Genomic DNA, 27,477 nt, shown 5'->3' with positions numbered 1-27,477 from the left:
AACATCAAATTCAAATTCTAAAAATGTTATTAGCAAAATTCACTAGGTGAATTTTAATATAGAAAATTGCCGTATATGAGATGACCCACCCAAGCGAGATGCACCAGGTGATAGATTCTTTCTCAAAAAGTTACAGTTTTTTGTAGTTTTTGGGCTGGCGGTTACCTTCAACAGCAAGCGCAACAATTTCTTAAGTACCAAATTGGACTAAATACTCCTAGACGACATGTGGTTTCAGCAAGAGGGGGCGGCTGGCCAAACAGTAAAGACGATTTGAATTTGTAGCAGAAAGTCATGCGATTTGAGGCTGCTAGACTTTTTGTTGTGGGGTTTATTGAGTCGTTAGTTTTTACAATCGACCTATGAGCTAAATGTAAAGCTAACACAGGCCATCCATCAAATTCAGATGGAGTCATTGACACCATACGAATCGGTTCCACCTCAAGAAGCCGTAGAGGACATTTGAACGATGTCATATTTTTCACTTAATGGCACATATGGACCTTTCAATAGGAAGTTTGATAATACCTCACCCACAGTTTTTTTTTTCTTTTCATTCTATTCGCGTTTATTGAAAGCATTTTTTTATATTTTTTACAGGCTCTTACGTGTCCCCTTTAATTTATTTTATCTAGCCATTTCAATACTGAAGCGTAATTAGTTAGGAAGTTAGGAAAATATTCATAATTTCGTGTTATTGCCAATATGAAAGAAACGAAATACACCTTTATGCATACGTATTGTTTTTGTTTAAAGTTTTTTTATCAATATTGTTCTTAAAACCACGATTCTAACAATGTAGAAACAGATTAGGTCTGATTATCTGCTTGTAGATGTAGCCGAGATAGCCAAAGCAAAAATTACGATGTTTTGTATTGATGGCACGTTCTAAATTAAATTACGTGTACGGGTATTTGACAAAGAACTAGATATTGATAAGTTCGTAGTACTACATGACTCGAATCAGCTTGTAGGAATTACTCCGCGAAAAAACCGTTGCGAAAATGATAGCGATCGCGTTTTGCAAAAATCCACAAATATGATAAATTGCTTGATGGAATTCCAATCTTATTTGCATACTAATCGGTACGCACAGTAGCACCATAATTAGTGCATTGCGGTGGGAATAAATTTTGCATTTAAGTTACAATGTCTTCCGACAATCGTTAATCATATTTAGTGACAGGTAGTAAATAGGGGGATTTCGACAATTATGAAAACAATATTACTTTTATCAAGTGAAATACGATTTGTCAGAGGTTTATTGGGTCTGATTTGGTAGCACTTCGTGTTAGTCCGACGTGGAATTTTCACACTTTTTTCCTGAAATTAAAATTATAAAATGAATTATGTATACAATAGAACACTTATGTTTATTATTTAAACAACAAGTCTGCAACAAAATATCACGATTGTACGAAGTACATAATTTGTTTGTTAAAGTATTTTATTATGATAAAATTAAACTACTTCACTAATGTTTTACAACCCAATATAGACCTACTTTAAGAAAATAAGAAATAAGAAATATAGAAAGAAAAATAATATAATTATTTTAAAAGAGTAAAATTTTTGTGCGGCTTGCTATCTTATCCAGCACACTTTATATGTTTTTTATATATATTAACTACAATATAAAACTATTACAGTCCTCACGTGAAAACTTTTAAAAACACTTTACGCCCTTATTTTGAAAATTACATTAAGCTGTTATTGATCTCGGAAATGTCAAATGGATTTTTTTTGAGAGACTTAACATTCCTACATCTTGAGAAATTCAGAACTTGAATTAATGAACCGTGAACCTTCCGGCCATTTTTATCAATTGTCTGTCCATTTCAAAGCAACAAAATATCAAAAAACGGTATCTTTTCCGAGGATATGAAAATTTTCAATAACCTTCGTACACTACGTTAGGATTTTCTGGTGCGTGCCCTCTATACGCGATGTGGGGCTCGTAATTCAGGCTTCTGTGCCAACCGCCGCCTCCGCCGCCTTTTCCGTAGTCGCCGCCGCCGCCATTACCGCCCCCGGTCGCGGCGTAGACTATTTTGATTTGCTTTTCTTTCTCTTCACCTCCTCCGCCGCCACCGGCCATTTTTTTCAGCACCATGAGGAGAGACATTAGCAAGGACAGTTTGGACATCATCATCGCACCGGCGGCCATCATGCCCATCTATTTCGAGCAAGAGAACGTAAATAAAATACATGTATGTGTTTTTTTTAGTTTGATTTACCTTTCCCACCATGGCACCGGCTCCCATGCAAGCGGCAGCCATCATTACACCTTTTCCTCCATCTTTAAGACCACCACCTTTTCCACCCTTGCCTCGACCTGAGAATAATAAAAATACAAATACAAAAATAAATAAAGCAATAAAAATATGAATGATGAAATCTGAATTATTTTCAGGGTAGAAAAAATAATCAACTCACTGAGTTAATTAAAACTTGATCTTAACGCCATCTATTATTGTTAATATTATTTTCACTGCTACATTTATCAAGTCAATCCGGTTTTATGGTGTCCTTAATTGTAATTACAATTAATTTTTATGTGTTATTCTCGTGGCAAGTCAAGGCAAGAGTGACATTTTTACCGTTACTTTTGTGCTGCAATTATTACGATGACGTGAGATAATTTTCACGGTATTGAATTTATGTCACATTCGCAAATGTAGTATGGTAAGTATAGCGAACTGATATGACTATGACTGATATGACTATACTTTAACGATTCCTGCTGCTACTGCGGCGGGTATTATATATTGCTTTAGATATATTAGTCCCTTATTTCCAGATATTTATAGCGGCTGATATGAGCAGAGCCTTTTTGTTGCAAATTATTCGTTAGCTTTTTATCATTTGGATGCATTAAAGTGTCAATTACCGCAAATACATCGCACGGGCGATAATTATTTATGAAATTGCATCCAACTTCCTCAATTAAATTACTCACAGCCTAAATAACCATCTTGCAGTTTAATTAATTGAAATTATTGCTAACTGAAATTAGTCACACATTGTAATTTAGGGATTATTAGAGCCAATGGTGTGGAACTATTCTCTCATGTCTTCTCGCTTCACTTGTATTTTAGACAAGGAGCACAAATTTAATAGTATCACCGTGTCAAAATTCTTAATCACACAAACTCAAAACAGAGACACATTGGTAGATTACCGGTAACATAAAACTTGATAACTATAAGCTAGAGATTGAATTTATAGCTTCACAAGGAAGAATTATCATTTTTTTACACTTAAGTTTAGGTTTATGCAGGTACAAAATGTTTTAACGCACACCAAGTTTTTTATCAGTACTTTGTTTTTTATTTACTTCTTTATGTGAGTTATTAAATAAAATACAGAATTAAATGTGAAACAAATAAGTTTGCAAGATCACATTGTGCAAGATTATCGATTATTTAAATGTGGACAATATTAAGATCTGGGTAGTTTAGATATGTAGAAAATATTATGCATTTTTTTTGTAATATACTGTAATTTTTACATTTGACATTAAATTCAGTATTTTATTTAATAAGTGAGATGAAAGACTTGAATAAAAAAAAATACCTAGAAAAGTTGTGCAGAGCTATGCAGACACATAATAGTGTTGACCAGAATTAATGAAATATGGATTATTATTATCGATTGTTCCTTAAGCACTCTGTAAAAAATAAAAATATTCTTTATAACATAGTTTTTGAAGATTTAAGCTAGAATAAATTAAAATAGATCCAAATCGGGTCATCGGTTCGTGAAAAAATTAAGATTGAATTTGACCTATCGCTGTGGCAATTTTGATGCAAAGTCTATTCGTACCAGATTTTTTCTCAATATTTTATATCAAATATTCACTTATTCACCCTTTTTGCTATTGTTCATAAACCTTAATTTCTGTATTTACCTTCAAATGTGTCACCCAAGTCAAATCTGATGGTCCTCGAATTAATAAACTCAGATATTTTGCTGGCCAAAACATTGCTCAGCTTGGTGCTCCTCTTGCTTAAATCTCTAGGTAAATCGTCCTTGAACGTAAAGTTCCAATTGTAATCCCTGTTCTTTTCTATCCTGAAGAACCCCAAGGTAATCGGTTCTTCGGACAAGATTCTTCTGTTCAACGAGTCCACCGCCCTCTCCTTCAAACACACCAGAGGATATTTCGAGGCCAAACACTTTTGAAGGACCGCGACAGCTCTGTAAACGACCGAAGACTTTTCCGATTTGACGATCGCCACCAACGTGGCGACGACGAGGTATTTGAGATACATTTTTAGTGAGTTCAGTCTATATTCTTTAAGGGTGAAATGTGCACTAAACTTGCAGATGCTACTGAAATTGTTTTATATATTCCGCAAGATTACGGAGCGTGAATTTTTAACTGTGTTACGTTATAGATCGTAATATGTGTTTATTCCGACTATTAAGTCTTGGCTCTAGGTCGGTAATTAATATTTTTCAAAGTTGCACGAATTTGCGAGATAACATCGTTAGATGATTTAGCAGTCTGTTTAACTTCAAGTATACCCTACTGACTTGTGGCATCATGGGATGGGATCATCTAAGAGAAGGGTTCTAGTTTTTGATGTTACGTAACGATTCCAATGCGGATTAAACCGTGATCAACCAGAATAATTAAAAGTTCTATCATTAACATAATTATAATTGTAACATCTAACATTCAGTAGATTTTTCAACGAATGTGCATATCTGAAATCTCAATCTGAAATGGTTTATTATCATTGGCATACATGCTATTACGCACAAACATTACTAAAACTTGTAATTGGCATAAGCAATGCATGATTATATATTCGAATCGCAGTAAATTACATTTATATAAAAGCAAAAGCTAATTCACATTAATATTAATGTTAATTTAAGAATTTTTTACCATTTTTTGGAAGCTTTTTACATTCGGTAAATTTTTGCTGTCTGTCGGCAGAGCATTGAGCAATCGAAGCCCATCACTAAAGAATCTTTTTTGCATTTATAGAGTTTTAACAAACTGAATATCAAAATCATTTTTACCAGTCACATTATAAGAAGAACCTAGGAATTAAACAATCTTGTAACTTGGATGGAAGTGATTTATTTTTTATTTTATATATCAGCAAAAGAACTCAATACTCTGAGATACCGACAACCACCCTAAAGACCCAAGCATTACACGAATGGGAGTGTAACGTGTACAACCCAGAATAGCCCGCGTGGCTTTATTTTGCAGCATTTGTATTATATGAACATCATTGTCCCCACAAGAAATCAAAAGCGAATTACAATACCAAAAATGAGGGCTGATAATCTCATTAAAAACAAGACGTGTGCTCCAGTGGCTAAGCTCAGGCGAAAGTCTACACAAGAAACCTACCTTTTTTCAAATTTTTTTACAAATGTAATCTACGTGTTGTGCGAAATTTAATTGAGAATCTAGAACTACTCCCAGATACTTCATTTGTGAAACATTTCCTTTTAACCTACTATCAATATAAAACTCAAAATCCAAAAATACATTACAATTTTGTTTACTCACAAATATGCTGTTTTATTTAAATATAACTTGAAACTGTCATAGAGTGTCATCCGCGAAAAGTTTTACAAAATTTTGTCTAAATTGTTCTCATATAGAATAAAAAGTAAGGTCCTAATGCACACCTATATTGTTTTATAACTTATCAGACACCATATGCAAACAGTTTATCCACCAGGCTTCCTCTATCAATGGTTTCAAAGGCTCTTTGAAGATCAATGAACACAGTTAAAACAGACCTCCATTTCGAGCACACATATTGTAAAGACGATTCACAAGAATGTTTCTCCCAAGACCCAGACTGTCCTTTAAAAATTAATTTATTTTCTTCTAGGAAGCTACACAGCTGCTTATACACAATTATTTCTATAACCGATAATAAATTAATTGGTCGGTATTCTCCAGGTTTATTCGGAACTGGTACTTTGGAGTATAGGTACAATAACGCTTCTCTTGATCTCTTCGGGAAGTTTACTGTCTTAAGTAAAGTATTTATTAAATACAACAATGGATATCCGACTGCACAAAAAGTATTTTTCAAAAAGTTTACATCGCATATGTTATCAGCTGTTGATTTATTTTTCAATTACATTACAATACTTCTGAGTTAATTTATATTCAGCCTTTGAAAGCGTGTGAATTCGTCAAGTTTGTCTGTACTAATTTCCTCAAAATTCCTCAATGTCAAGAATGCTTTTTGCATAGAAGTTGTTAAAATTTTGTTCCATATTACCCAAATCATCTACAAATTTAAGATCGTCATAGTTGCCTGCATTTCTGCGTTTGCTGCTTATGAGTATTAATCCCTTTAACGTTCGCCACATTTTATTGCTGTTTCCTTTATACAGATCAATGCTCTTAAAACCCTCACAAGTGTATTCCTTTTGGTCTGATAATTACGCAAAGATCTGCAACTTAATATGCTTAAAGTTTATATAAGCGATATCTCATGTCTTTTGTGCCTGAAGGATCATAGGACTCATCCAAGGAACTTTGTCGATAATTTTTTCATTGGTGTTATCTTATCTACAACCTGGTTTATGTTAGTTATAAAAGCCATCAGTGAGAAATCTAGTGATGCTTCAACTAAATCATAGTCGTTTGAAAATATGAGATCAATCAGACATCGGCTTTCCTTTCCTACTGGTAATTCTTGTCCTCCTCAAGAATATAAGATTGTTGTTATTGTTGTTACGACTGTTATTTTATTAAAATCATAATAAAGCTAATAAAAGGGCAATTTTGAAACTCCTTTTAATGTTCGAAAGATCTCTATCAGCGGAATGACGAATTAGGTGAATTAGTTACTTCTCGGTACCATAAAGTAATGCATTGCATCCACGTCTGATGCATCAGTTGTAAAAGTGCGGCGCGTTCCTCTCCACTGAGCTTTAAAATACGGTAATCACGTTGCTTACTCTAGCGGTGTATTTGATAAGGAGATATTAATAATATATAATATCGAAACGCAGTTAACGATATAGTTATTGCTGTATTTTATAACATTAACATGGTTTTTCAAAGAACGGGGTTATTTACTTGCTGTTAAAAAAATTCTATGCGTAATATTTGATCTTGATTAGCTCGAGGATACATAATTAACTTTAAAATATCAAATTATTTCTATTCCAGGTCTTCTAAATAAGATCTATTGAAAGACAAGAACAAGATTTAACAAGTCGAATATTTTTTTATATGGAAAGACAACTTCATTTTTCCCGTCTTTATTAAATATTGCGAAGTAAAAGAAAATCATTATCCATCTGACAACTATGACTAAATTAAGAGGGTTCAAAGGATAATAAGAGATGTAAATATTATATTGCGTTGATAATTTCAGATTTGGCCCCAGATTATTACAAAATATTTACAAATAAACTCATCAGCTGTTGCCGAACACACTCATGAAACCGGGCATAAAATTTTATTCGATAAAACTAAAATTCTTACATGCAATCAGCTCTTCTACCAACGAGATTCTATAGAAATCTATAGACAACCTAACATTCTTAACCGTGACTCAGGTCTCTACCTGTCACCAATTTGGGAATCAGTCATCCGACACGGTGTTTATACCCTTCATTAGCGCCTCCCTCAAACAATATATAACAGGTACAGAATAAAATACGATGTAGTTTCAGTCAAGCTCTGAAGAAGCCAACAGGATGATTGGCGAAACGTCAGCAATTTCGACTCAGCAAAAACCGACGCACGAGTTTATTTGGCACTAGTGGAACGAGTGCTTAATAAACGAGTAACTTAAAAAGTTTAGCTAACTTGAAACGTAAATAATCTGAAGTGACTTGGATCCATGGGAAACGAAAGTGACGTGGTACAATGACACTTTCCGCACTCTAAAAAGGTATTACGAAGAATCTCGTGAGAAAACCTCTTGCAAAGCACTCTCCCTCAACCCTGAAAGTCAAAAGTTTTAAAAATTTTCCCTGTATTATCTCTAAACCTTCAGCGTAGCCAGCTTGCCAAATAAGGGACGCATATTCCAATTTAGACTTCATAAAGGCATTGTTTAAAAGCGTAAGTGTTGAAAACCAATTGTCTATAGGCAGCTTTGACACTGCTGTTTACATGCAGATTAAAGTTGAACTTCACATGAAATGCAACTCCCAGGTCTCTGACGGAAACAATATTATCCATTGAATAATCGAAGAACATACATAACATACTACACGTCAAGGTTCCATGCGGTATCGTTAATATAAATAACAATCAGCAAAGGATCAGGAATCGACCTTTCAGGGACACCAGACGTTTCCACCAAGAACAGAAAGGCAAAACCCATCACATACTGGTTTAAAGCTATAAATTCCTAATAGCGATAACCACCCTAATTCGATTTACTTATTGGAAAGAGTTCAGTATGTAGAGACAAAAAGCTTCGATTCTATCGCCTTTTCTGCAACTTTACACCCATATCAACAACTAACTCAGTTAAATCCTGACCTAGACCACTTTGTCATAATCCGCGACTTAATCCATCATTTTTGACAAAAAACAAAATTTGAGTGAAACAAATAACTTATATTTAAGAATGAATAATATGCCAATAACCAAATTTTTGTTAAAAACTTTGGACAAGTTTACACTTTCATAAACATATCAATAGCTGATTATTCAGAGCTTTTGACGCCTTGAAGCTTCTTTGTTGTAGTCTACGTTTTCTAAATAAAAATATGAAAAAAATAGTACGTGAATCTTGAATTCTTTCACATTTTCTTTACTGCGAGCTACTGTGCGCAATTTTTTCAAATGTTATAGAAAAAACCTGCATCCAGAGAGTACAAAATGCATACTTCCGATTCCTTTGTGGATTACACAAAAACGACTGAGCTAAGTCACAAAATTATCACGTCAAATACACCCACATGTTCATCCAACAAACTAATTAGGATTTCCAAACAGAAATCCGCACTTTTTCAGAAATGTTTGTCCTACTGGTCTGTGAGAGCTTAAACTTTTCTATAAGTTCGTTTAAAATATACACAAGGAAACTTTTCCAGACCACTGATTTCCAATGTTAAATTTTGAAGACTGGTTGTTCTCGTTAAATAGTTTTCATGCTATTATTTGAAATTTAGTCTTAATTTTTTTCTCACTAGAGAACTTTTTAATTTAAATTTAGTTGTAGTTTAGATAGAAAAAAATTATATTTATTTTTTATAAGCTTCTTAGGGTCAAATGTGAGAATAGCACACCTTGATAAGGAGGCTAAATTTCGGCCTTGGTCAATTTTTCCTTTTTATTTATTTTATTTATTTTATTATTTTATTTTATTTGTCTTCTAGTATTTTTTTCTTTTTTAATTCTGCGTTTCTCTCTTTCATTTTGTAATTATTTATTTATTTATTTCAAGCCAATGAAGACCGACGACAATTTGGGTAGTTTTATGCGAAGAAATAAATATCGTTAACTCGTCGAGTTTAAAAATTTGGTGCTGAATAAATGTTAATACATGCAACGGAATTGACAGTTTTTCTATTTGGAGCAAATAATGATAGAGTTTGTCAAAACATTCAAATTAAAATTTTGTGTTAATTTTTGAATCTAAATTAACAAAACAAATATGTCCGAATCCAATGCTCCAATCTTAAACATATGTCTCCCACCTTTTTTGTTTAGGAATGACAAAATTAAATTGACGTTGTTCTTAGTAACATCACTTTACGGGTTTTGTATATTGTCCTGCCTCCTTAATATATACCAATAATATTCTTCCTTCTATTAATTTATGGCATTCGCCGTAAAAGAGGAGAGGTTCTCTTATAAATTAAAGGAAGCGTTTCGTTTTATAAAATTACTAGGGATCGTCCATAGCAATGTACCAATTAAAATTCTATATCGTTGTCTCTCTTAATTTAATATTTCGTTGGTGTATGTCCACCCCATTCTACAGTCGGCTATGACAGGTGTTTTACTTATAATTATTTATTTTTTGTTTAACAAATATCCCAAACAATTTAAAAACATCAACAGTGGATGCGTTTAAATAACAATACAAACAATTTTTATTAAATTAACTCTCTATTTAATTATGTTATTAACAGTTTTCTTAAATTAATATCGTGCATTTCAGTCTCCCTTTTGCTTATAATATTGGGTATTAGTTTGTTAGATACAGCTGATTATGTAAACCCTTACAGCAAATAAGATATTATTTTTTCTCCTCAATTTCAATCATAATAGCGGGTAATGTATTCCAATATTTATTATTAATTATTGATGATGACTATAGTTTTGTATTATTGAGCTTTATGGGTTTCTTTTGAATACTTCAACCAAATAACCCTCAAATCCAAATTATCTCTCTTAATTTCACCGTCCGATCGACGACGTAGTTTTTAAACTTTCATTTTACTAGGAACGTTTATTATTGTTTATTTCTAATAAATACTGTGACTACAGTCGTTATGTTTAATTAGCAAATGTTGTATTGCGTGAAGCCACAGAAGCATTCAGTCAATTTGCTACATTTGAAGTTTTAGATGTTCTTGTCCTCAATTGCGTGCCTTTCAATATGCGAAGTATTAGAATTTTAGTCAATTTTTCATGCATATCGTAAACACGTTTTTGTTACGTTTGATGAGATATTGTTGATATGTTCGTTACAGTCAGTGGCTTATTTTTACTTGATACAATACAACTCAGTATAAATGTAATTAATTTTATTTTAAGAGACATTTCAATAAAATGCAAAAATATACAGTAAAAGCTTTGGGAAAAAGAGTTTTGTTTTTAATTCTTCAAGAAAATATATAAAACCTATTAAATTAGATTTTCTTAGTGGAAGCCACTGGAATGAATAACTTGAACATAATCAGGTAGGAAACATTCAAGGAATTATATCCATGAGTATTTAAATGATGTTTAGGATATTTTTATTGAAAATTTCACAGCAGTGTGGTGCGCCCATTACCTTGTCCCAATCGTGTTTGTGGTAAAGTGTATTGTCAGAAGTTAAGAAGAAGACGAGTGAGAACGGCGAAATGGGTAACTGTGGGGTGACAGATGGTAGCGGGATACGCTACGCGCTAATTTTGCCGGTATTATTTTGTTAATTTTTCTTGTAAAATTACCAAATGTGTAAGCGTGTAATTTAGTTTTAAAAGGAAAATAGAAAGTACGACATTAGTTGTTGTTTATTTCCGATTGGCTAACCAAAGCAACACACCAGAGATCAAAATTGATTTGCAATGGCAATTGTGACAAGAGATTTTACGGGATATCTCTCGTTCCTAAATTAATATCCGAAAATTTTGCTTCGTATACAATGTTTCCAAAGCAATTAACCTCAACGTTTAGCATCTCGCGATGATTTTCTTGAACATAGTTTCGGAAATAATGAAGCAATTGAAATAAGTGAAAATTTTAGTTTTTAAGCAATAAAAAGCGATTTTATCAGAAAATTCTCCTTTCTAACCACATAACCACAAAGTATTTCATTGACACTTTCATTATTTTAATGTCCTTATATCGTGACGTCATTTATAGTAGATATCAACTGGCTTTTTTAATTTTTTCATCTTCGTTCCACGCGAAATTTCTCCCGTTCCTTTTTTCAGCTTGATCTCGATCGTATGCATCGTGGTTATCATCAAAGTGAAGTGCTGGTTCCTCTTGTAGATTAGTCATTCCACGGTAAACAACATCGTTGTATTCTTTGAACCTAAAAACTTAGCCTGAACAACAATGGACGGATTTAGACCATTTTTTAACGAACCTGTTGTCATAATGCCCGCCATAGTTTGAGGGATGATATTGTCCGCCGTGATAATAATTTTCCGAAAAGGTAGGGTGGTTATTGTTGCAGCCCCCATAATTAAAAAGCATCGATCCCAATCCAAAAGCGCTGCTAGCAATCAGCGCCAGTTTGCTGACAACAAGTGCCTTTTTGGCGAGGAGAATCAAAATTCCGAATATTATAGGTAGAATCGACGCCATACTAAATTTCGTGCCGAGCATTAGAGGAACGAGGAATTGTCTCGCCAAAATGGTTCCTACAAATTTATATTACATAATAATGCAGTACAATATGAGTTTGACAATTTTATTTATGCGAACGTCTATGATATTCTTATTAAAAAAGTGAATGCATCCTGCATTTTCAAGGGAAAAAATTCCCTTATAGAAGTCACTAGCAGCAATATTTTGGTATGAAGTAATCGAGGAACGTGTTTTTAAAAAAGTTAAACAAATCTAATAAGAAAAAAAATCAAGTGTACCAGTAATTTTTTTCTAAAATGCGATTTGTTTGCATATAAAAAATACAATATAATACAATTCGGAGCATCTATATTCAAATTGTGAACTTTATTTAACTATGATGTAGTTGTAATACTATATTCACTTCTAATTTTTACATTGTAGATTCCTGATTAAGAATAAATAATAATAGAAACCTTGAAAATCAATATTAAATTATAAGCATTTTTTCAAAAGAGTCCGAATAAATCATTAAAAAAAACAGAAGTTTTCTTTGAAATACTTATAAATTTTTTCGATTTTAACTTAGCAGCGCGATCCGTAGCGACGTAGCGACACAAAGCAATTGTAGAGCAAACTGCAATTGGTAGACTTGTCGCCTTATATTCATTTTAACATTGTTCACCACGAGATGGCGCCGCTATGTAGTCGGCGCGTTTGTAATTAATTCGAATTTTTACCGGTTCCAAATTCTTTAACTCTGTGTCTGTTCAGTGCTTCGCTGTTCGGGTCGAGCACAAATTCAATCACTCCGGTAGGGCTAAGAGATGGCGCCACCTGCATCATAAGGCCGGGATATATAAAACTCATATCCCACCGCATTGAACGTCTTGAAAATACGTGATCAATGGTGTCCATTATGCTCCTACAAAAACGTCAAATTTAGCATGTAATAAATCTTTGCAAAACATTGAAATGTAATATCAATTACAAGTTCAAAACAACCTCTGTCTCGGTGTAATTTTTAATAAAAAATAAATAATACATAATAAAAATTAATTAATTAATAATTAAAATTAAAAATGATAAAAAAATTAATAAACGTGATGTAAGGAGCGTTTATTAAAATCCAGACATCTCCACATCTTACAGAGATTTAGAGTACCTGTCAAAATCAGCAAAATCATCAAAGATCATTGATCTATTTACATATACATTTCTTCGTTTCTTCGGTAAGGACAGTGTCACCATCAATAAAGTTTGGACATTAGTTAGGAAAGTTAGTAGGAAAGAATAAAAAGAACCTTTTATTTTCATTTTTTTAAAAAATTGGGGCACCTGTGTATTTTTCTATTACGATTTCTAAAATATAATGTTGAAAGGGAACATTTATTAGTAAACATTCCATATCATGGAGACTTTAGTGGTGACAGAGTATAAAAAAGGATAATGTTATATTTATTTACAATTACATACAACATTTGTACTATTTCTTATTTTTGTATAAACAATAAAGGCACATGTTTAGTATAAGAGAAATGCTCTTGCGCTCTACCGTGAAAATGACAATGTTGCTTTTTGGAAAAACAAGAAAAACGAAATAGAAATATTCATGGGCTAATTTTAGTATTTAATTTTAAGAATTTTGGTAAAATTAATATAAAATATCTTCGATTGTATGAGGTGGTAAAATTTTGTCTAATAAAAACTCAACATACCGGAAAAATTGCTATTTTTCGATGATTTGTTTAGCTTAACTACTTGCCTGAAATTACTAGGATCCTGGTCAGCGTAGTTGTAAACATCGCGAAATTCTTGGGTCAAGTCCTTCGTCAAAGTAACTCCGTCGATGACGTCGAATTCTGGATTGGAGTCCCAAGTTTGCAACCTGTTAATGGCTCCCATACCGAAACAATATCCGATCGTACTCTGCGGTTGGGAAACGAGACACTGCTTGAAACTTTCCTGCAGACTTGGCGTATTCACTATAGACGCTTTTACAAAATTCATCCAGAGTATGAAAAGAAACATCCTGCAACCTATGGTGTACATCTTGCTCGATGAAACGCGGAAATTTCAGTGCACATGAAACGATTATTACCAAACGACGCGAAAATTGTAAGTGTTGCGTATATCATACCACCTGGCGAAACTTTTTAACAACAAATCTGGGAAAATGCCTTTATGAGATTTATATACGACAATAGTCATGTTCCAGTGAATATGAACTTTTAAGTGAAAGTGCTTACTAATTGCCGGCCTTTGTTCTCGAATTTATAGACATCTTTTGTGTACTTTTAATGATGCACGGTTCGAGGATTTTGGAGTTCGCCTTTGTCTGAAAAATGTCAACGACATTGTCCAGCAACTGATTCGCTGAAAAATCCGGTCAACCTTATCCTTATATGAGTTTCTTGGGAAGTACCTTTGGCACAAATTTCAATTATGGGAATTGGTAAATTAAGTATTTCATTTTAATATATTTCGACCCAGAAATAAAAAAATATTGAATTAGTTTATCGATGTGTGTGATATGGGTGATGATTTTTTCGCAGACGTTCAACATTGCTATTGTAATGATGCAAATTTGGGCATCATGGCAAGGGACAAGCGGAGCGAGGGGCGTTGCCTAAATATGAATGGTTGTTATGGTAACCACGAAAGATGGGAGATCATAATTCCCGAGACAGACAAGGAATAAATAATGTTACAATTTTAAAATTTTCAACAATTGTGCAACAAGTGCGTGCATTTAAAGTTAAAAAGTTTACAGAATGTGTTGCATACTATACTTTTTCTACTAATTTTTGGGTACATTTTTGCAAAACAACAAGAATGCATTTACTGACATGACCGTCAGAATTGACAAAAGTCAAAATTCAAAGCGTGGGAAATATCTCCGAGAACATCCGATTGCTCCTAAACCCGTGCGGTAAAATCCCGGAAATGCCCGAAGTAGCTCGCATTCATTTGAAACGAAACTGACGTGGTAAATTGACGCTTCCCGCACGCTAGATCGGGGTGTAATTAGGTATTTTACAAACGGGAGTAGAAAAACACCTTTTCTCATATCAAATAAACTCGTGAGTCAAATGCCGTTTACCGCACTTGTCGCATAATATACTATTTCACTTTCGAAAATTGACTTTTCTCACGAAAAAGCAAAAGCTGAACAAGTACGAGAAGTTATAAACTTCCCTACTTGGGCGTAACCCTTTATTCGTTGTAACGTCACATTTCATACAAACTATATCGCTATTTAATAAATACTATTGATTTCTTGTAGGCAACGTTTTCAGAAATATTATCAAGACTCTGGGTTAACGTATATTGAGTTAAATTTCTAACCTATGCTTTTGAATGCACACTTAAAAGTTATACTTTTTACAAAACTTCTGGATTCCTCGTGAGTCGGTTTTTATTGAGTCCAACTTGGTAATGTTTCGCCAATAATCCTGTTGGTTTTTGCAGAGCTTAAACTGAAATTGTTTCAGTTAAGCTCTGAAAAAGCACAAAAACTGTTTTTATGCGTTTTAATTAGACATTATATGATATATTTAAATTTCAAGTAACTCTCACAAATCTGGCAATAAATTTAAGTATCTTGGAATAATTTTTGATAGTCATTTCAGATGGGACCACCCCTCCGAATATATCACAAATAAACTTAGACCACTTACATCAATTTTCCGATTTTTCACTAAAGTTTTAGAGTCAGACCAACCTAAAAGCTTCTACTATGCTCTCGCATAGCAGGAATTTTAGGATGGGGTGGGTTGCCAAACAAATATTTAGAGGGAATCAACATTTCACAAAAATAGAACCAATTTTTAATGAATCTGGTATGTTCGATACAAAAAATAACATCTTATTAAATAAAATTCCTATTAGAAATTATGAACATCCTTACTCAACCAGAAACAGAATGAACCAAGCCACTATCAAACCTAAGATATTTAAAACAATAGGACATATTATATATTATTATGTTTTCTTTATCTCTCTGCTAGAGTTTCACAAAAAAAGAGGATTCCTTAATAGTAGAACCCTTTCGTTATTTAACATCACATTCAAAACATTTATTTAAGCTGAAATAACTAAAGATGAAATCCATAGCATAATAGAATTGAAAAGCAACTAATATTTTGAAATTTATTAATTTGATCCATTTATCGATTATTGATTATGATTCTTTGTATCAACATTTATTTTCTACCGAGATTATTAAAAAAATACCTTCATGGCTCGAATGTGGTATAGGTTTAAATTATCCAAGTTGTTTATAATTTAGATAATACTATCCTGGAGAAGTCAGTATCTATGGTCTTCTTTTCCACCTGGACCACTTGGACTTGTCTTATAACATTGTATTTGTATTTTATGACAATAAATGCTATATAACTGTTGTCCTTATTTTTATATATATTTTATGGAAGAAAATCCCATAAATTTGAATCCGGAACTGCATTGTTTTCAATGGGTTCAAATTTTTTTATAATCAAAGTTTTTTAAGGTAATTCGAATACCTTCATAGATATGAGAAAAATTCATGAGATGAAAAAGTAGTAGGTTTAATTGCTCTATTTCATTGAAGTATTGAAAAACTCAGCAACCAACAACGCTGTGAAATTTCAAGGAAATCCGTGAGAAGATATAAGAATTAATTTAAAGAACATTATTCAACAAAAACTATAACTCCCTACTTCTTTCCAAATAAGCTGGAAAGAAAACAATAATGGTTACAGCATTTTCCAGAAGATCTTCGAAAGTAAAATTTCAATGTTATAATTTTTTAAGAAAAGATTTTTTTAGCAAAACTACGGCCATAAGAATTTCAGTTCCATCAGTACTAGAATACAAAAATTTATTAAATTTTATTTGCAACTGACCATTTTTCTTTTATAAGTCCACGTGCTTTGTTGATTAACTGGGAAGAAGAAGTAGCAACAACCTGAATGCGACATCGTTTATTTAACAACGTTCCAGTAAAATACATTAAATAAGTACTTAAATAAATACTAAGATCTACAAAATCGCGTTCGCGCATTCCTCTGACCTACGAAATACAGTTACGGTAAAAAGATCTACGTAGATATCCTGGATAATAAAATAAATACCGGTTTAACGTGCGGTGCGCCATATGATACTCCTTCGACAAAAAATGAATGGTGTTTATTAACCGGCGTTTAAACGGAACGATTATCTGCATTCGATTTATTCGACATTACGACTTAGGCGGTGGCACTCGCTTAAAAGGATCGTAAACTGTCTGGTTGGAATTGTTTTCCTTCATTAAATCGTTCGGTTTAACGTTGGTTTACGGTTACGTACTGGGATACTTCTGCCACGCATAAAATTCGGGAAATTAAAGTTAAGATGCAAAAGAATAAACACCAATGGCAAAAAAAGATCTTTCGATTCATCTACACTGTTAAATCAAGTTAAACGTTAATTTTGTATTATAGGTTAGGTTGAACTCAAATTAACCCTTCACCATTATGTTCTTGTGTAGTATGGTAGTAACTAGACTATTAATGATTAAATATGTACATCTGAATTCTTCAACCCAAGACTACTATTTCGTCAAGAAAACTATGGGTTTGATAAGTAGTCAAAAAATTAATTTTGATTGCGACATTAAGTACTATAACCTGCTGGGCTGTGTATAAAAATCAGATGGGCTAATTTTAAAGAAACCTATACTATAGATATTAATTATAGAAACAAGCTCGATTTTGTGCCGTACAAATCTATATCAGGTCAAATTCTTTTTTGAGAATTGACGACAGTAGCAACAACTAACCAAAACTATTCAAAAAATGATTTATGAGCGACATAAGTTGAAGTGCAAACATTCAATCCGGTAGCAGCTTTGGCCAGTTTTTGTTTCCTTCTTAGAAGCTATAATTTGACCTGGATTTGGAAAGTAAGATCTGTAATCTGAAGCTACCCGTAATATTCAACACTACTGCTAATGGAGAGAATCTAAATCTTTAAAAAGGGTGTTAGTTGGTGAAAATGGAAATACACAAACTCAAGGTAGCAATAAATTACACAGATTAAGGAAACGTTATTGTACGAGTTTTGTGCGACATATCAAACACTTAAATATTGAGTTTATACCCATTTCGCATCGCACCTAGAATTACATGATTCTTCCTTCACACTTTCCAGTCAAGCTTTAGCAAGGTAGGAAAGATTTATAGAATGAAAATATCATTTTATATCAAATATTACCAAGTGAGAGAATTTTTTGTCTAGAAAACATTTTTTCAGGTTGTATTTGATTGATGTAATCCCAGATATGGCAACTTATTTGAGAAAAAAGTAATACTAGGCAACACGTTAGGGTTTAGGTATGAGTACATAAGACCTGACAAAAAGAGCGATGTGACTCGACCAAATTCAGTACTGATAGAATTGTCATCCTCCATCCTTGTCAAGAAATTATTGGAAATAATTCACAAATTTTTTGCATTTCGCTAGATTCCCGAACCGCTATTCACGCGAATAGTAATTCCGAATCTTATTAATTTCACTTCGCACGTAGATCCCAAAAGTTCCGACCGTCACCTTTCATATCAGTGAATATTTCTTCCTACCCCGTCGTACCCTTTGTAAGCCAACTGATCGGGAATAAACGACCTATCAAAATCGTGGTGGGGATGAGCCGCTATCACTTCGTACGTCGAGGTGTGATGCTTGTGCTCCAATAGTTTCTTGAGTGTGATAACTGCTGATATGGTGAAAGCGATTTTCGCTAGCAGCAGCGCCTTGAACGCTATCAATCCGATGACTTTCAACGCTATCGCCCCCAAGATCGCCGCTTTCATCATTAACATCATCATCATACCTTTCATTCGATCCCCGCCCCCGCCGCCTTTCTTGCCGCCGCCCCCGCCTCCTTTACCACGGCCTAAAAAGTGATGTTACGTGAGCTATTGTCAAGCGTATTGGAGCCGTCACTATACCTTCCTCGGTTCCCTTTTCAAGGCCCTGCATCGAATCCTTAGGTAATTGGATCTCTAAGGAGTGCGTGCTGAGGTATTCTCCGATCCTTTCCCAAAGGATGCTTTCTAGTGCGCTCTCGCGGGCTCTTGGTTCTTCCGGTAGTTTCTCTAGAGGTTCTCTTCGAGGATGAGCTCCGTTTGACTTAATTTTCACTCCTCCGATTTCCATTTCACTGGGCAATGAATCGATGTATCGCAATGCTTTTTCCTAGGAAAATTTGTTAGTTATTTTTACCTCTGAAACTATCTAGGAGCTAACCTTTATTAATGTAAGTCTTCACAGAATATATTTTGATTATGAGTCGTTTTCTGCAGTTCATCAAGTAAAATTTCGGTGCAAAATATAAACGACGATAGAGACAGATAGAGACAAATAAAGACACTAATGGATTGGATTTGGTCATAATGCCTAATAAGGCGTGGTGGCACACTGAAGACGGCTTATAGCCGAAACACGTTCTCTAGCTTACATTAGTAATGGTTTAGCAGAGAAGATTGAGGATATTTGAGTTAAGTTAAAATGTATTTCTTATAATTTATATATACATTTTTTGCTTTTTTATATTTACTTCCCATTTCCCTTCCATATAATACTTATGCCCATATAACATTTCCCCAAAAGTGAATTGCCAATGAAAATTTAACCATATAGCTGAAATTAAAGGATTGTTTAAACGGAACAAAAATGTCGTAGATAATAATTAGAATGGGACGTCACTAGCCTAGTTGAAAATACTTAATTATAGTCGTCCGTGTATACGAGCGTTTCGCTTGAGTGCCGAAAAAAATCATTCATTAATACGTATTAATCGTCGTTTGACGTGAATATAAAACTGGTATTGAAAACGGTCATTTATTTTAATATTGCATATCCGACACGCCTAAACCTCTAGGCGCGTGCTTAACGAACGGAAATATTTATTTTTCTCCGATGGAGCTTATCGGAAAAAAATGCTGGAGTGCATTGTTTAATGAGTACATGGTCACCAGATAAAATTGTAAAGTGATGTATTTCGGGAAACTGTTCGTCATAGAGGGGTAAAAATTTGTTGGGCAAAAGAAGAGGGCCAGTGGGCGTAACTGACATTGGCAAGTTTTAACGTGAGTTTACTCTAGTCGATATGCTAACGAAATATATGGTTTTTGAAATCGCTCTAACTCCTAAAAGGGATTTTAGCAAACTTGGTCTCGTTGCAGGAAGTATTTATTGTTTCATCATGCTCATAACTTGAGGTATGGAACAATTAAAAATCATTTACTTTAAAATTTTAAAAAGATCATAAAATAAATAGATATAATAGTGTTCAAGATAGAAAACAAGTAGTCCACAAATTATAAAATTATACTTCTAGAGGCAGTATAATTTGTATTCTTATTGTTACATACTCAAGTGAGGTCAACTAACCAAAACTGATAAAGTTGTCCATATTGTCCAAAAACCCGCCGATACAATCCACAACCATATCTTTATTAGAGGCACATAATTTTCTCTTTTCTTCTTTTTAAAATGTAAAAACTTCTTTAAAGAAGAAACGTCTTGAAAATAAATTGATACCAAAAAATAATCGTTTTTTTATCGAATAAAATGTTTTGATTGTAAATTGTATTTGTTATTTAATATCAGCATCAGCACCATCCAAAAAATCAATGATGACAATCGAAAGACAATCAGAGAAGTTCGCAAGATAAATATTTAATTTGGTTTAAAATTGAAAATATGGCTCGGAAAACGACAAAATTTTCGTTTCTAATAGGATTTATTTATAATTAGAATTCGCAAATTATCTTGTTGAACCCACCCTATTTCCTGGTATGCCCATGCTCTGCATTCTTTTATGGGACTCATTTATGTACCCCCTACATACTGCCAATCATATTTGCCATTAGAGGATATATCATCTGTTATTATCATATTTTAAGAAGTACACATTGAAGAAAATATCTTTGCAGCAGTGAAAAATATTAGTATTTTTAATCGAGTACGTATTTTGTTAAAAATAGGTTCATCAAATTTTCCTGAAAACTGTTAAAAAGTAATTTAAATATAATACAGCAATTTGAGCTCTTCTGGCTGGAACCAGATGGGCAGGAAAAAAGAAAACAATAAAATTACCTTGAGACAAAGCGACATTTCTTTAGCACCGCACTCTTTGGCAAACTCTAGGGCAGATTTGTAGATCATCTTCTCTTCTTCGTATGCCTCGTCATCGGTATAAGTCGCGACACCATGGGCAATGATCACTAAGACAAATAAAAACTTCTCCTTGCCCATTGTGAAGATGACCACCAGCGACACTGTTAAACACTGTGCCTGGTTCCATCGGACGTTACGGTTTTATGATCATAAGGGAGGTGCCGTCGGATACTGGTCTAATGTAGGTTCGTTATTGAAAATGTGTGTTACCAGAGAACGTACCTACTATTTTCTTTCTGTGCAATTATCGTACGGAAATGCGAGATGGTCAGAAAACAATGTTTGGCCACTGGAGAGAGAAATTTCCATCTTAAAAAGGGAATATGATGGTAATTCAGTCATATTACGAAAAAGAAATCAAATTCCCAAAATCCTTCAATCATAGAAATTGACAGTAGCTGCCATTATTTTTTTAAATGATTGTTAGGATTGGTTGTTTATTCTTACTATTAGTTTATTGATTCATAAATGGCTAATAACTCTTAATACAATTTTTTTCGTTTACTTCTTATTTTTATAATTAATATTTTATTGTTTACTGAATTTTATCTTATTATTAAATTAAAATATCCCTTGAAATTTTATTGCTGTTTGATAAAATTGTGATGCAAAGAATTGAAATTTAAATTCACAATAATAGTCTTCAACCAATGAAATTGGTGATTGTATCTATCAGTTAGTTCGGCAATTACTAGATCAAAATTTATCTTGAATTATAAGTCAACAATTTACAAAAATTTGAAGTGACAAAATATTTTGGTAAATAATTATCCAGTTTGGTTTATTCTTATTAGGACTTTGTTGGTTTAAAAATTGCTTATAATTGTTGAATTCAGTTTTTTCTTTTTTTTTGTATTTGAAAATAATGTTTTATTAAATTCTGAATTGCTTTTAACAATTAAATTAAAATTTTTGCTGCGTTTTAATGGATGATAAAAACGATTACTTTCTTTTCATCTTTCCGTAATAAATATTTAATTGATTATTGGATTTTATTTTGTTACTAAATGAAAAAGTTTTTGGATTTTAGAATTCCCCGCTCAGATTATAAGACAACCCGTTAACAAAAATATATCCACAAACATTGCGGAGGAGGCTGTTTGTTTTTTTCATCATTGGCTAATAATTTGCAAACAAATTGAACATTTCAAAAAATGCTTCAGTTATACCTTGTTTCAAACATCGAACAACTTAGTTTTGGAAAGATTTTCTTGCCTGAGAAAAATTTGAATATACTCTCGGTAAATTTAATTAATGAACTGAACTGAAAAAGATGATAAAGTTGACCATTTTTCATTAAAAAAAATGTTTATAATTTCTTTTTCCACATATTTTGATTTCTCTATTATTTTTTCAGGGACTAATAATTTTTTTTAAATTTTTTAATAAAAAAATTATGAGTAAAAAATTGACTCCAAAATCCAAAATCTACAGTTAAAAAAGAAATATTAATAAATCGCACAAGCGACAACGCTGGAAATAATTTTCAAATGCTTCGAATGGTCGCTAGGCGGCGCAACTGCCCAGTTAAAACCAATCATTTTAACAGTTTAGATACAATTTTAAGAACTATAAAACTTATCCCTATCGATTGTTGGCCATATCAGTTCTATGTATTTTTTCGGGTCTTTGTTCACAAGGGAGTGGAAGCTAGATAATAATTAATTCTCCAGGATTTATTCCTCACAGTTCATATCACATAAGAATAAACTGGATTCGTTTAAAAGCTTCGCTTATAACAGAATTTTTTTTTTTATGGTGCTCACTGCACAATGTGTCCCAAATTCCAGCTCGTATTGTACCTACAGAAAAGGTTGAATGGGGAAAGTATTAGAGGAAACTGTGTTTTGATAACCGGCTTCAGATTTACGATCAATCAATTGGTTTGGGAAATATCGACTAAAAACTGAAAATGGTGGATTGCTTTTTTCCCCAGTAAATCCAAAACGGTTAAATTGACAGCTGTCAAAATGTGATATTATCCAGACACTTTTTTAAGGTTAGTAAGATAGCGTGCATGATATGATATACATATCTCAATCGTCTTATATTATCTCGCAACCCACCTTAACTTTTTTTTTCGATTCTTGAAAAGACCGTCAAATTTTCGGTTCAGTGATGCCTCACAAGTGCATAATAGATTTTATCATATTTCTTAAAGTTAGGTTAAGTAGGTCATGATTTATTAATTTATGAATATTAATAGGACATGAAAAACGTATAAACCCATTGAATGTTATTAGAACATCAACGTAAATACAGACTTTTCAACAAGTCAGATGTCTTGGGTAAATTACGAACTGCGTGTTATTTAAAAAGAAAACTCTTCGTTAATTTAATTAAAACACTTGAACGACGAACAAGTACCATAAACATTGAAAAAGGAAATAGCTGATCCTTAATTACAGATTTGCAAAATGATGTCCATTTGCATCGAGGCATTTGTGGCAATTTGTAAAACCCTATCAAGTGTATCTCCGTTAATGGTTCTAAATGTTTCCAAAACTCTTTGTCTCAGGGTTTCTATAATCTCGGGAAAATCAAATTCATAGACCAGGGGATCTAGGAGGTCAAGATATTCGACAATTTATTGAAATAATTCTTTCATCAAACTGCCCGCTTAAGAAGTTCCTGGCTTAAATATTGTTTGTGAAACCATGTGCTTCTAGACTCTTCTTTGGTTAAATTAGGTCATAAAAGGTTGCGTAAAAGCTCTAAGTCCGTTCACTTCATAGTCAAACAAAAATGTCCCTACAAGTAGATTTTCTGAAATGATTGATAATTTATTATATGGGTCAATTAAAAAAGGTAAATTAAATTACCAATGATCCCACACCAAACGTTAATTCCAAATCAAGTCTGTGGTCTGCCACTTCGTGAGGATTTTTCACAGCCCAATGATTAAAAACTCTACAATTCGTAAAATTACATAACCGGGATTTTCATTTTGTTTCCTAGTATACCACACACAATAACGCATTTGTCTTTGAAAATCAGTTTCTTTAAATCCTTGAACTATTGTAGCTTTGCATGGATGGTACTTACTCATATTTAATTCTCTCTGTACCGTTGATGTACTTTTCTGTCGCGATTTTCATTTTCAGTGTATCGGATTCTACGTTGTTCCATGGTCGATTAAATTAACTACTATTTTTTTAAAATGAATTTTATGAGGCTGCTGTCGTTCAGGATACATCTCCAAATACAGTGCTGAGGTCATTCATGCTTCAATAATTTGTTTGTTATATACTCTCCTTAGATGGAAAACAGGTGCCAAATGAAATATAGCTTACTTATAAAATAATTAAAACCCAACTTTACGAAGTGTGACTTGCAAGGCATCACTGAACTGAAAATTTTATGTTCTTATATTATATTCTAGATATCTCATACACGCTATCTCACTCGTCTTCTAAATGCGTTTGAATAATATAACATTTTGACAGATGTCAATTTAATCATTTTTGGTTTTTCGCCGATATTTCCCAAATCAATTGAAAGGTTCCTCTAAAACTTTACCCTTTGCTGTAGCTATCATAAGAGCGGAGATCCCTGTATAGCAATAAATAAAAATACATAAAAATAAAAATTGTATTTTATTTTCGGCTCTAGAGACCGCTGTCCACAAATGGTTCCACTTTTTCAGTTTTATGGAAATCAAAATCTTTTTCATGTTTTTTTAAAAAAATCACCTTGTGGAATTTAGCAACATCAAATTCAAAACGCGCCACGCTGTCTTAATAAGAACGTGGCGAGAAATACAAACCCGAAGTGGGAAAAACAAGTCGATTAACAACGGTAAAAGAGCATTAAATGTCCATTTTGAGATGCGTTTGTAAAATTTTTCCTTCTTTTAGGTTACCTGAAACGAAACCAATAAGATCTAAAGTAGGTTTTCGATACGCTTCGTGCAAAAATTACTGCGGTTAATTGTTTATATGGAATAATGGAACATTTGTGCGAATTAGTGTGTTCGTTAATTTCTAGTTCTAGACGCTCCGTGCAGGAAATGACGGCCATATTGACTAAAGGATAACGCTAATTTGGGTGCATGAAAATGACTGCTTCATCGGTTAAAGGGTGGTTATTAATCCGAATGGTCTGATTTCTCCGACCTTAGATGAGCCGTAAATCCTATTGTGAGATCGCGTGAACTTTGTTCAAGCACTTTGTCTCCATTTTAATTGGACTTAGATATACGGGGTATTTAAATAAGGCGATACCTCACCAAAGAAGATCGTTGGTTTTTATAGTGGAACTTTGTCAGTAATTGAGCAAAACTTGATAAGATGTTAAGATGTGTTCTAAAATGGACCGGATATTTAGCCATTACTTACGAAAATGCCTTTCAGAATGCTTATTTTGTACAATCGATGGAAACATATGTGATATTTATTTTGCGGAAAATTCCACTTAATCAATCAAAACTTTTTTTTTTATTACAGATGGCAACGGATGAATTTTAGTGGGTACCCAAACATGCGTTGCTATGGAAATCTGCCAACACAGTCAATTTTTATTGGTTAAAAACTACTGCTGTGAAAATTTCTTCCCGATTACCACACGATGTCAAATTGAATCCGGAATTTTTTTCTAGCTTATGAATATTTTCAAAATTATGCTGAGTCGAAGAAGACGAAAAAATTTCCGGAAATAATTTGAACTCTAGTGGTATTACTAGTGAAAATTCATTCATATGCAGGGAATCCTTCCTTGTGGTAATTAAAAAGAAATGAAATTCGTCATGGGAAGGACGGCATTAGTAATGCTTTAGTCGGTATGTTCCGTATTGTGTTTAATTTATCTTTTTGTATTTTTTGTATTTTTCTATTATGAATTTAAGCAAATAGCTCTTTGTCAAAGATAGGTTATATTTGATATTAATTCCATGTAAAAATGCGATTTAAAGGAGTCTAAGCAAAAAAAGCAATAGAAAACAGCTTAGAAAATAACAGTTTTTACTTTAGCTTTTAAATATATTTTCAGATACATGATGACATTGGAAACTAACCAAAACCATCAAGATCCGATAGGACATAATTTTAACACTTTGAATTTAGTTATTTAAAGTAATGCATGGTATATTTACTAAAAATACAGCAACTTGTGTCGATTTAGTGATAAATTCTGGCCCTAGGTAGAACGGTAAAGTAAACCAAAATCTAAATTTCAAATTTTTAAAGTATGCTTTGACAGACATTGGAAAACGTACGAAAGATATATCTAAGTATAAATACTCCCTGTTATTAATACTAAAAAATCAATTTAAAGCCCGGTAGACAGGATACAATTTCTACATGCATTTTTTGATGTATTTTTTCATGTAAATATTGCAACGTGTCTACTACCAAATTGCAAGAAATAAATAGGTAAAAGGCAAGGTAAAATTACCAGCTATTGTTTCCCGAACTTGTGAGTGTAAATTGGCCGCAAAGCGTTTGTGTTAATAAACTTACAGTTGAAATCACAAAAGATGACTCTTAAAAGTGTAAATACAACTTCACGAGGTACAATTTGTTTAAAAACCTAGGTATTGGAAAATATAACCACGACAATTAAAAACTATTATAAAACAAGTCAATAAACAATTTATTATTAACAAATCTTTTGGATTCTTCAGAGAGCAGTTTCAGTTAAGCTCTGAAGAAGCCAACAGGATGATTGGCGAAACGTCCGCAAGTTTTATTCATACATAACCGAAGCAGGAGGAATCCAGAAACTTTGTAAATGGTATTACAGTAGTGTGAGAAAGTTTCTTTAAAAAATTAATAAACAATTTGTTTAAGAAACTGTATGTCAATATGTAACCTAATTAGCCCCAAACGTAAGCAAAGAAATTAAAATATAATTTGTTGTATATTGGATCTTATTCAGTACTTCAAACAAACATCCTCATGCCCTTTCTTTCTAGTATTGTGGATATCCCTTATATGCCCACGAGTTTATATATGGGTAGTAAAAGCAAAAGTTTAGCGATTTAACACCAACAAAAGCTAAAAAGTATCTTTTATTATATTAAAATTTGAAAAACAACCTTTAAAACCAAAATTCCACGAAAATAATCAAGCCCATTTTACACGAAACCAATCCTCTAAAATATATACATTTTCAACAGCAAATTGCATCGTCTGTCTGAATTTAAGGTTAATGTTATGGTAAATAACCAAATCAATATTTTTTAAATAGCGACCAGCGAATAAAAATTACCAAATGAAACGAGGAAGAAAAATATATCTGAAATCTTTGGTCTAGATGAAGATTTTAATTTTTAAAAGTAGTGCCTGACATCTACCGGTTAGTGA

General features: G+C 32.9%; 3 protein-coding genes and 1 long non-coding RNA gene across 5 annotated transcripts; 1 reads left to right on the top strand and 3 right to left on the bottom strand.

The window, feature by feature from the left end:
• Window positions 1-1,430: 1,430 nt before the first annotated feature.
• Window positions 1,431-4,283, bottom strand: LOC132703728 (uncharacterized). Its single transcript, XM_060673167.1, has 3 exons — window positions 3,911-4,283; window positions 2,238-2,335; window positions 1,431-2,176 (listed from the first exon to the last, which is right to left on the bottom strand). The coding sequence occupies exons 1-3, from the start codon at window positions 4,272-4,274 to the stop codon at window positions 1,892-1,894; spliced, it is 747 nt and encodes a 248-aa protein (XP_060529150.1). The 5' UTR covers window positions 4,275-4,283; the 3' UTR covers window positions 1,431-1,891.
• On the top strand, window positions 2,248-26,983 carry LOC132703730 (uncharacterized). 2 transcript variants are annotated; one of them, XR_009619139.1, is made up of 4 exons: window positions 2,248-2,685; window positions 4,081-4,259; window positions 25,621-25,952; window positions 26,162-26,983. It is a non-coding gene; the product is annotated as an uncharacterized LOC132703730 (long non-coding RNA). The 2 variants fall into 2 exon arrangements; XR_009619138.1 differs by lacking the exons at window positions 2,248-2,685; window positions 4,081-4,259 and adding an exon at window positions 19,197-20,082.
• LOC132703877 (uncharacterized) lies at window positions 11,513-14,092 on the bottom strand. The gene is made up of 4 exons (XM_060673393.1): window positions 13,737-14,092; window positions 12,712-12,896; window positions 11,769-12,045; window positions 11,513-11,714 (listed from the first exon to the last, which is right to left on the bottom strand). Exons 1-4 carry the CDS (start codon window positions 14,021-14,023, stop codon window positions 11,546-11,548), a joined length of 918 nt encoding a protein of 305 aa, XP_060529376.1. The 5' UTR covers window positions 14,024-14,092; the 3' UTR covers window positions 11,513-11,545.
• Window positions 16,923-21,348, bottom strand: LOC132703729 (uncharacterized). Its single transcript, XM_060673168.1, has 3 exons — window positions 21,095-21,348; window positions 18,943-19,189; window positions 16,923-18,887 (listed from the first exon to the last, which is right to left on the bottom strand). Exons 1-3 carry the CDS (start codon window positions 21,251-21,253, stop codon window positions 18,553-18,555), a joined length of 741 nt encoding a protein of 246 aa, XP_060529151.1. The 5' UTR covers window positions 21,254-21,348; the 3' UTR covers window positions 16,923-18,552.
• Window positions 26,984-27,477: the final 494 nt, after the last annotated feature.

Source organism: Cylas formicarius, unplaced genomic scaffold (assembly GCF_029955315.1).
Source record: "Cylas formicarius isolate icCylForm1 unplaced genomic scaffold, icCylForm1.1 PGA_scaffold_6__28_contigs__length_40554024, whole genome shotgun sequence".
Lineage (NCBI taxonomy): Eukaryota > Metazoa > Arthropoda > Insecta > Coleoptera > Brentidae > Cylas > Cylas formicarius.
Note: the sequence above shows the minus strand (reverse complement) of the source record. Positions and strands in the feature narration are given on the sequence as shown.

Coding starts and splice junctions, on each gene's coding strand:
- LOC132703728 (XM_060673167.1), bottom strand. CDS start 4,274: ATGTATCTCAAATACCTCGTCGTCGCCACGTTGGTGGCGATCGTCAAA. Junction 2,336..3,910: donor CTTGGGTGACACATTTGAAG/GTAAATACAGAA, acceptor TATTATTCTCAG/GTCGAGGCAAGGGTGGAAAA. Junction 2,177..2,237: donor CCGGTGCCATGGTGGGAAAG/GTAAATCAAACT, acceptor TGCTCGAAATAG/ATGGGCATGATGGCCGCCGG.
- LOC132703877 (XM_060673393.1), bottom strand. CDS start 14,023: ATGTACACCATAGGTTGCAGGATGTTTCTTTTCATACTCTGGATGAAT. Junction 12,897..13,736: donor CAGGATCCTAGTAATTTCAG/GCAAGTAGTTAA, acceptor ACGTTTTTGTAG/GAGCATAATGGACACCATTG. Junction 12,046..12,711: donor AGTTAAAGAATTTGGAACCG/GTAAAAATTCGA, acceptor ATAAATTTGTAG/GAACCATTTTGGCGAGACAA.
- LOC132703729 (XM_060673168.1), bottom strand. CDS start 21,253: ATGGGCAAGGAGAAGTTTTTATTTGTCTTAGTGATCATTGCCCATGGT. Junction 19,190..21,094: donor AAATGTCGCTTTGTCTCAAG/GTAATTTTATTG, acceptor AAATTTTCCTAG/GAAAAAGCATTGCGATACAT. Junction 18,888..18,942: donor TGAAAAGGGAACCGAGGAAG/GTATAGTGACGG, acceptor ATCACTTTTTAG/GCCGTGGTAAAGGAGGCGGG.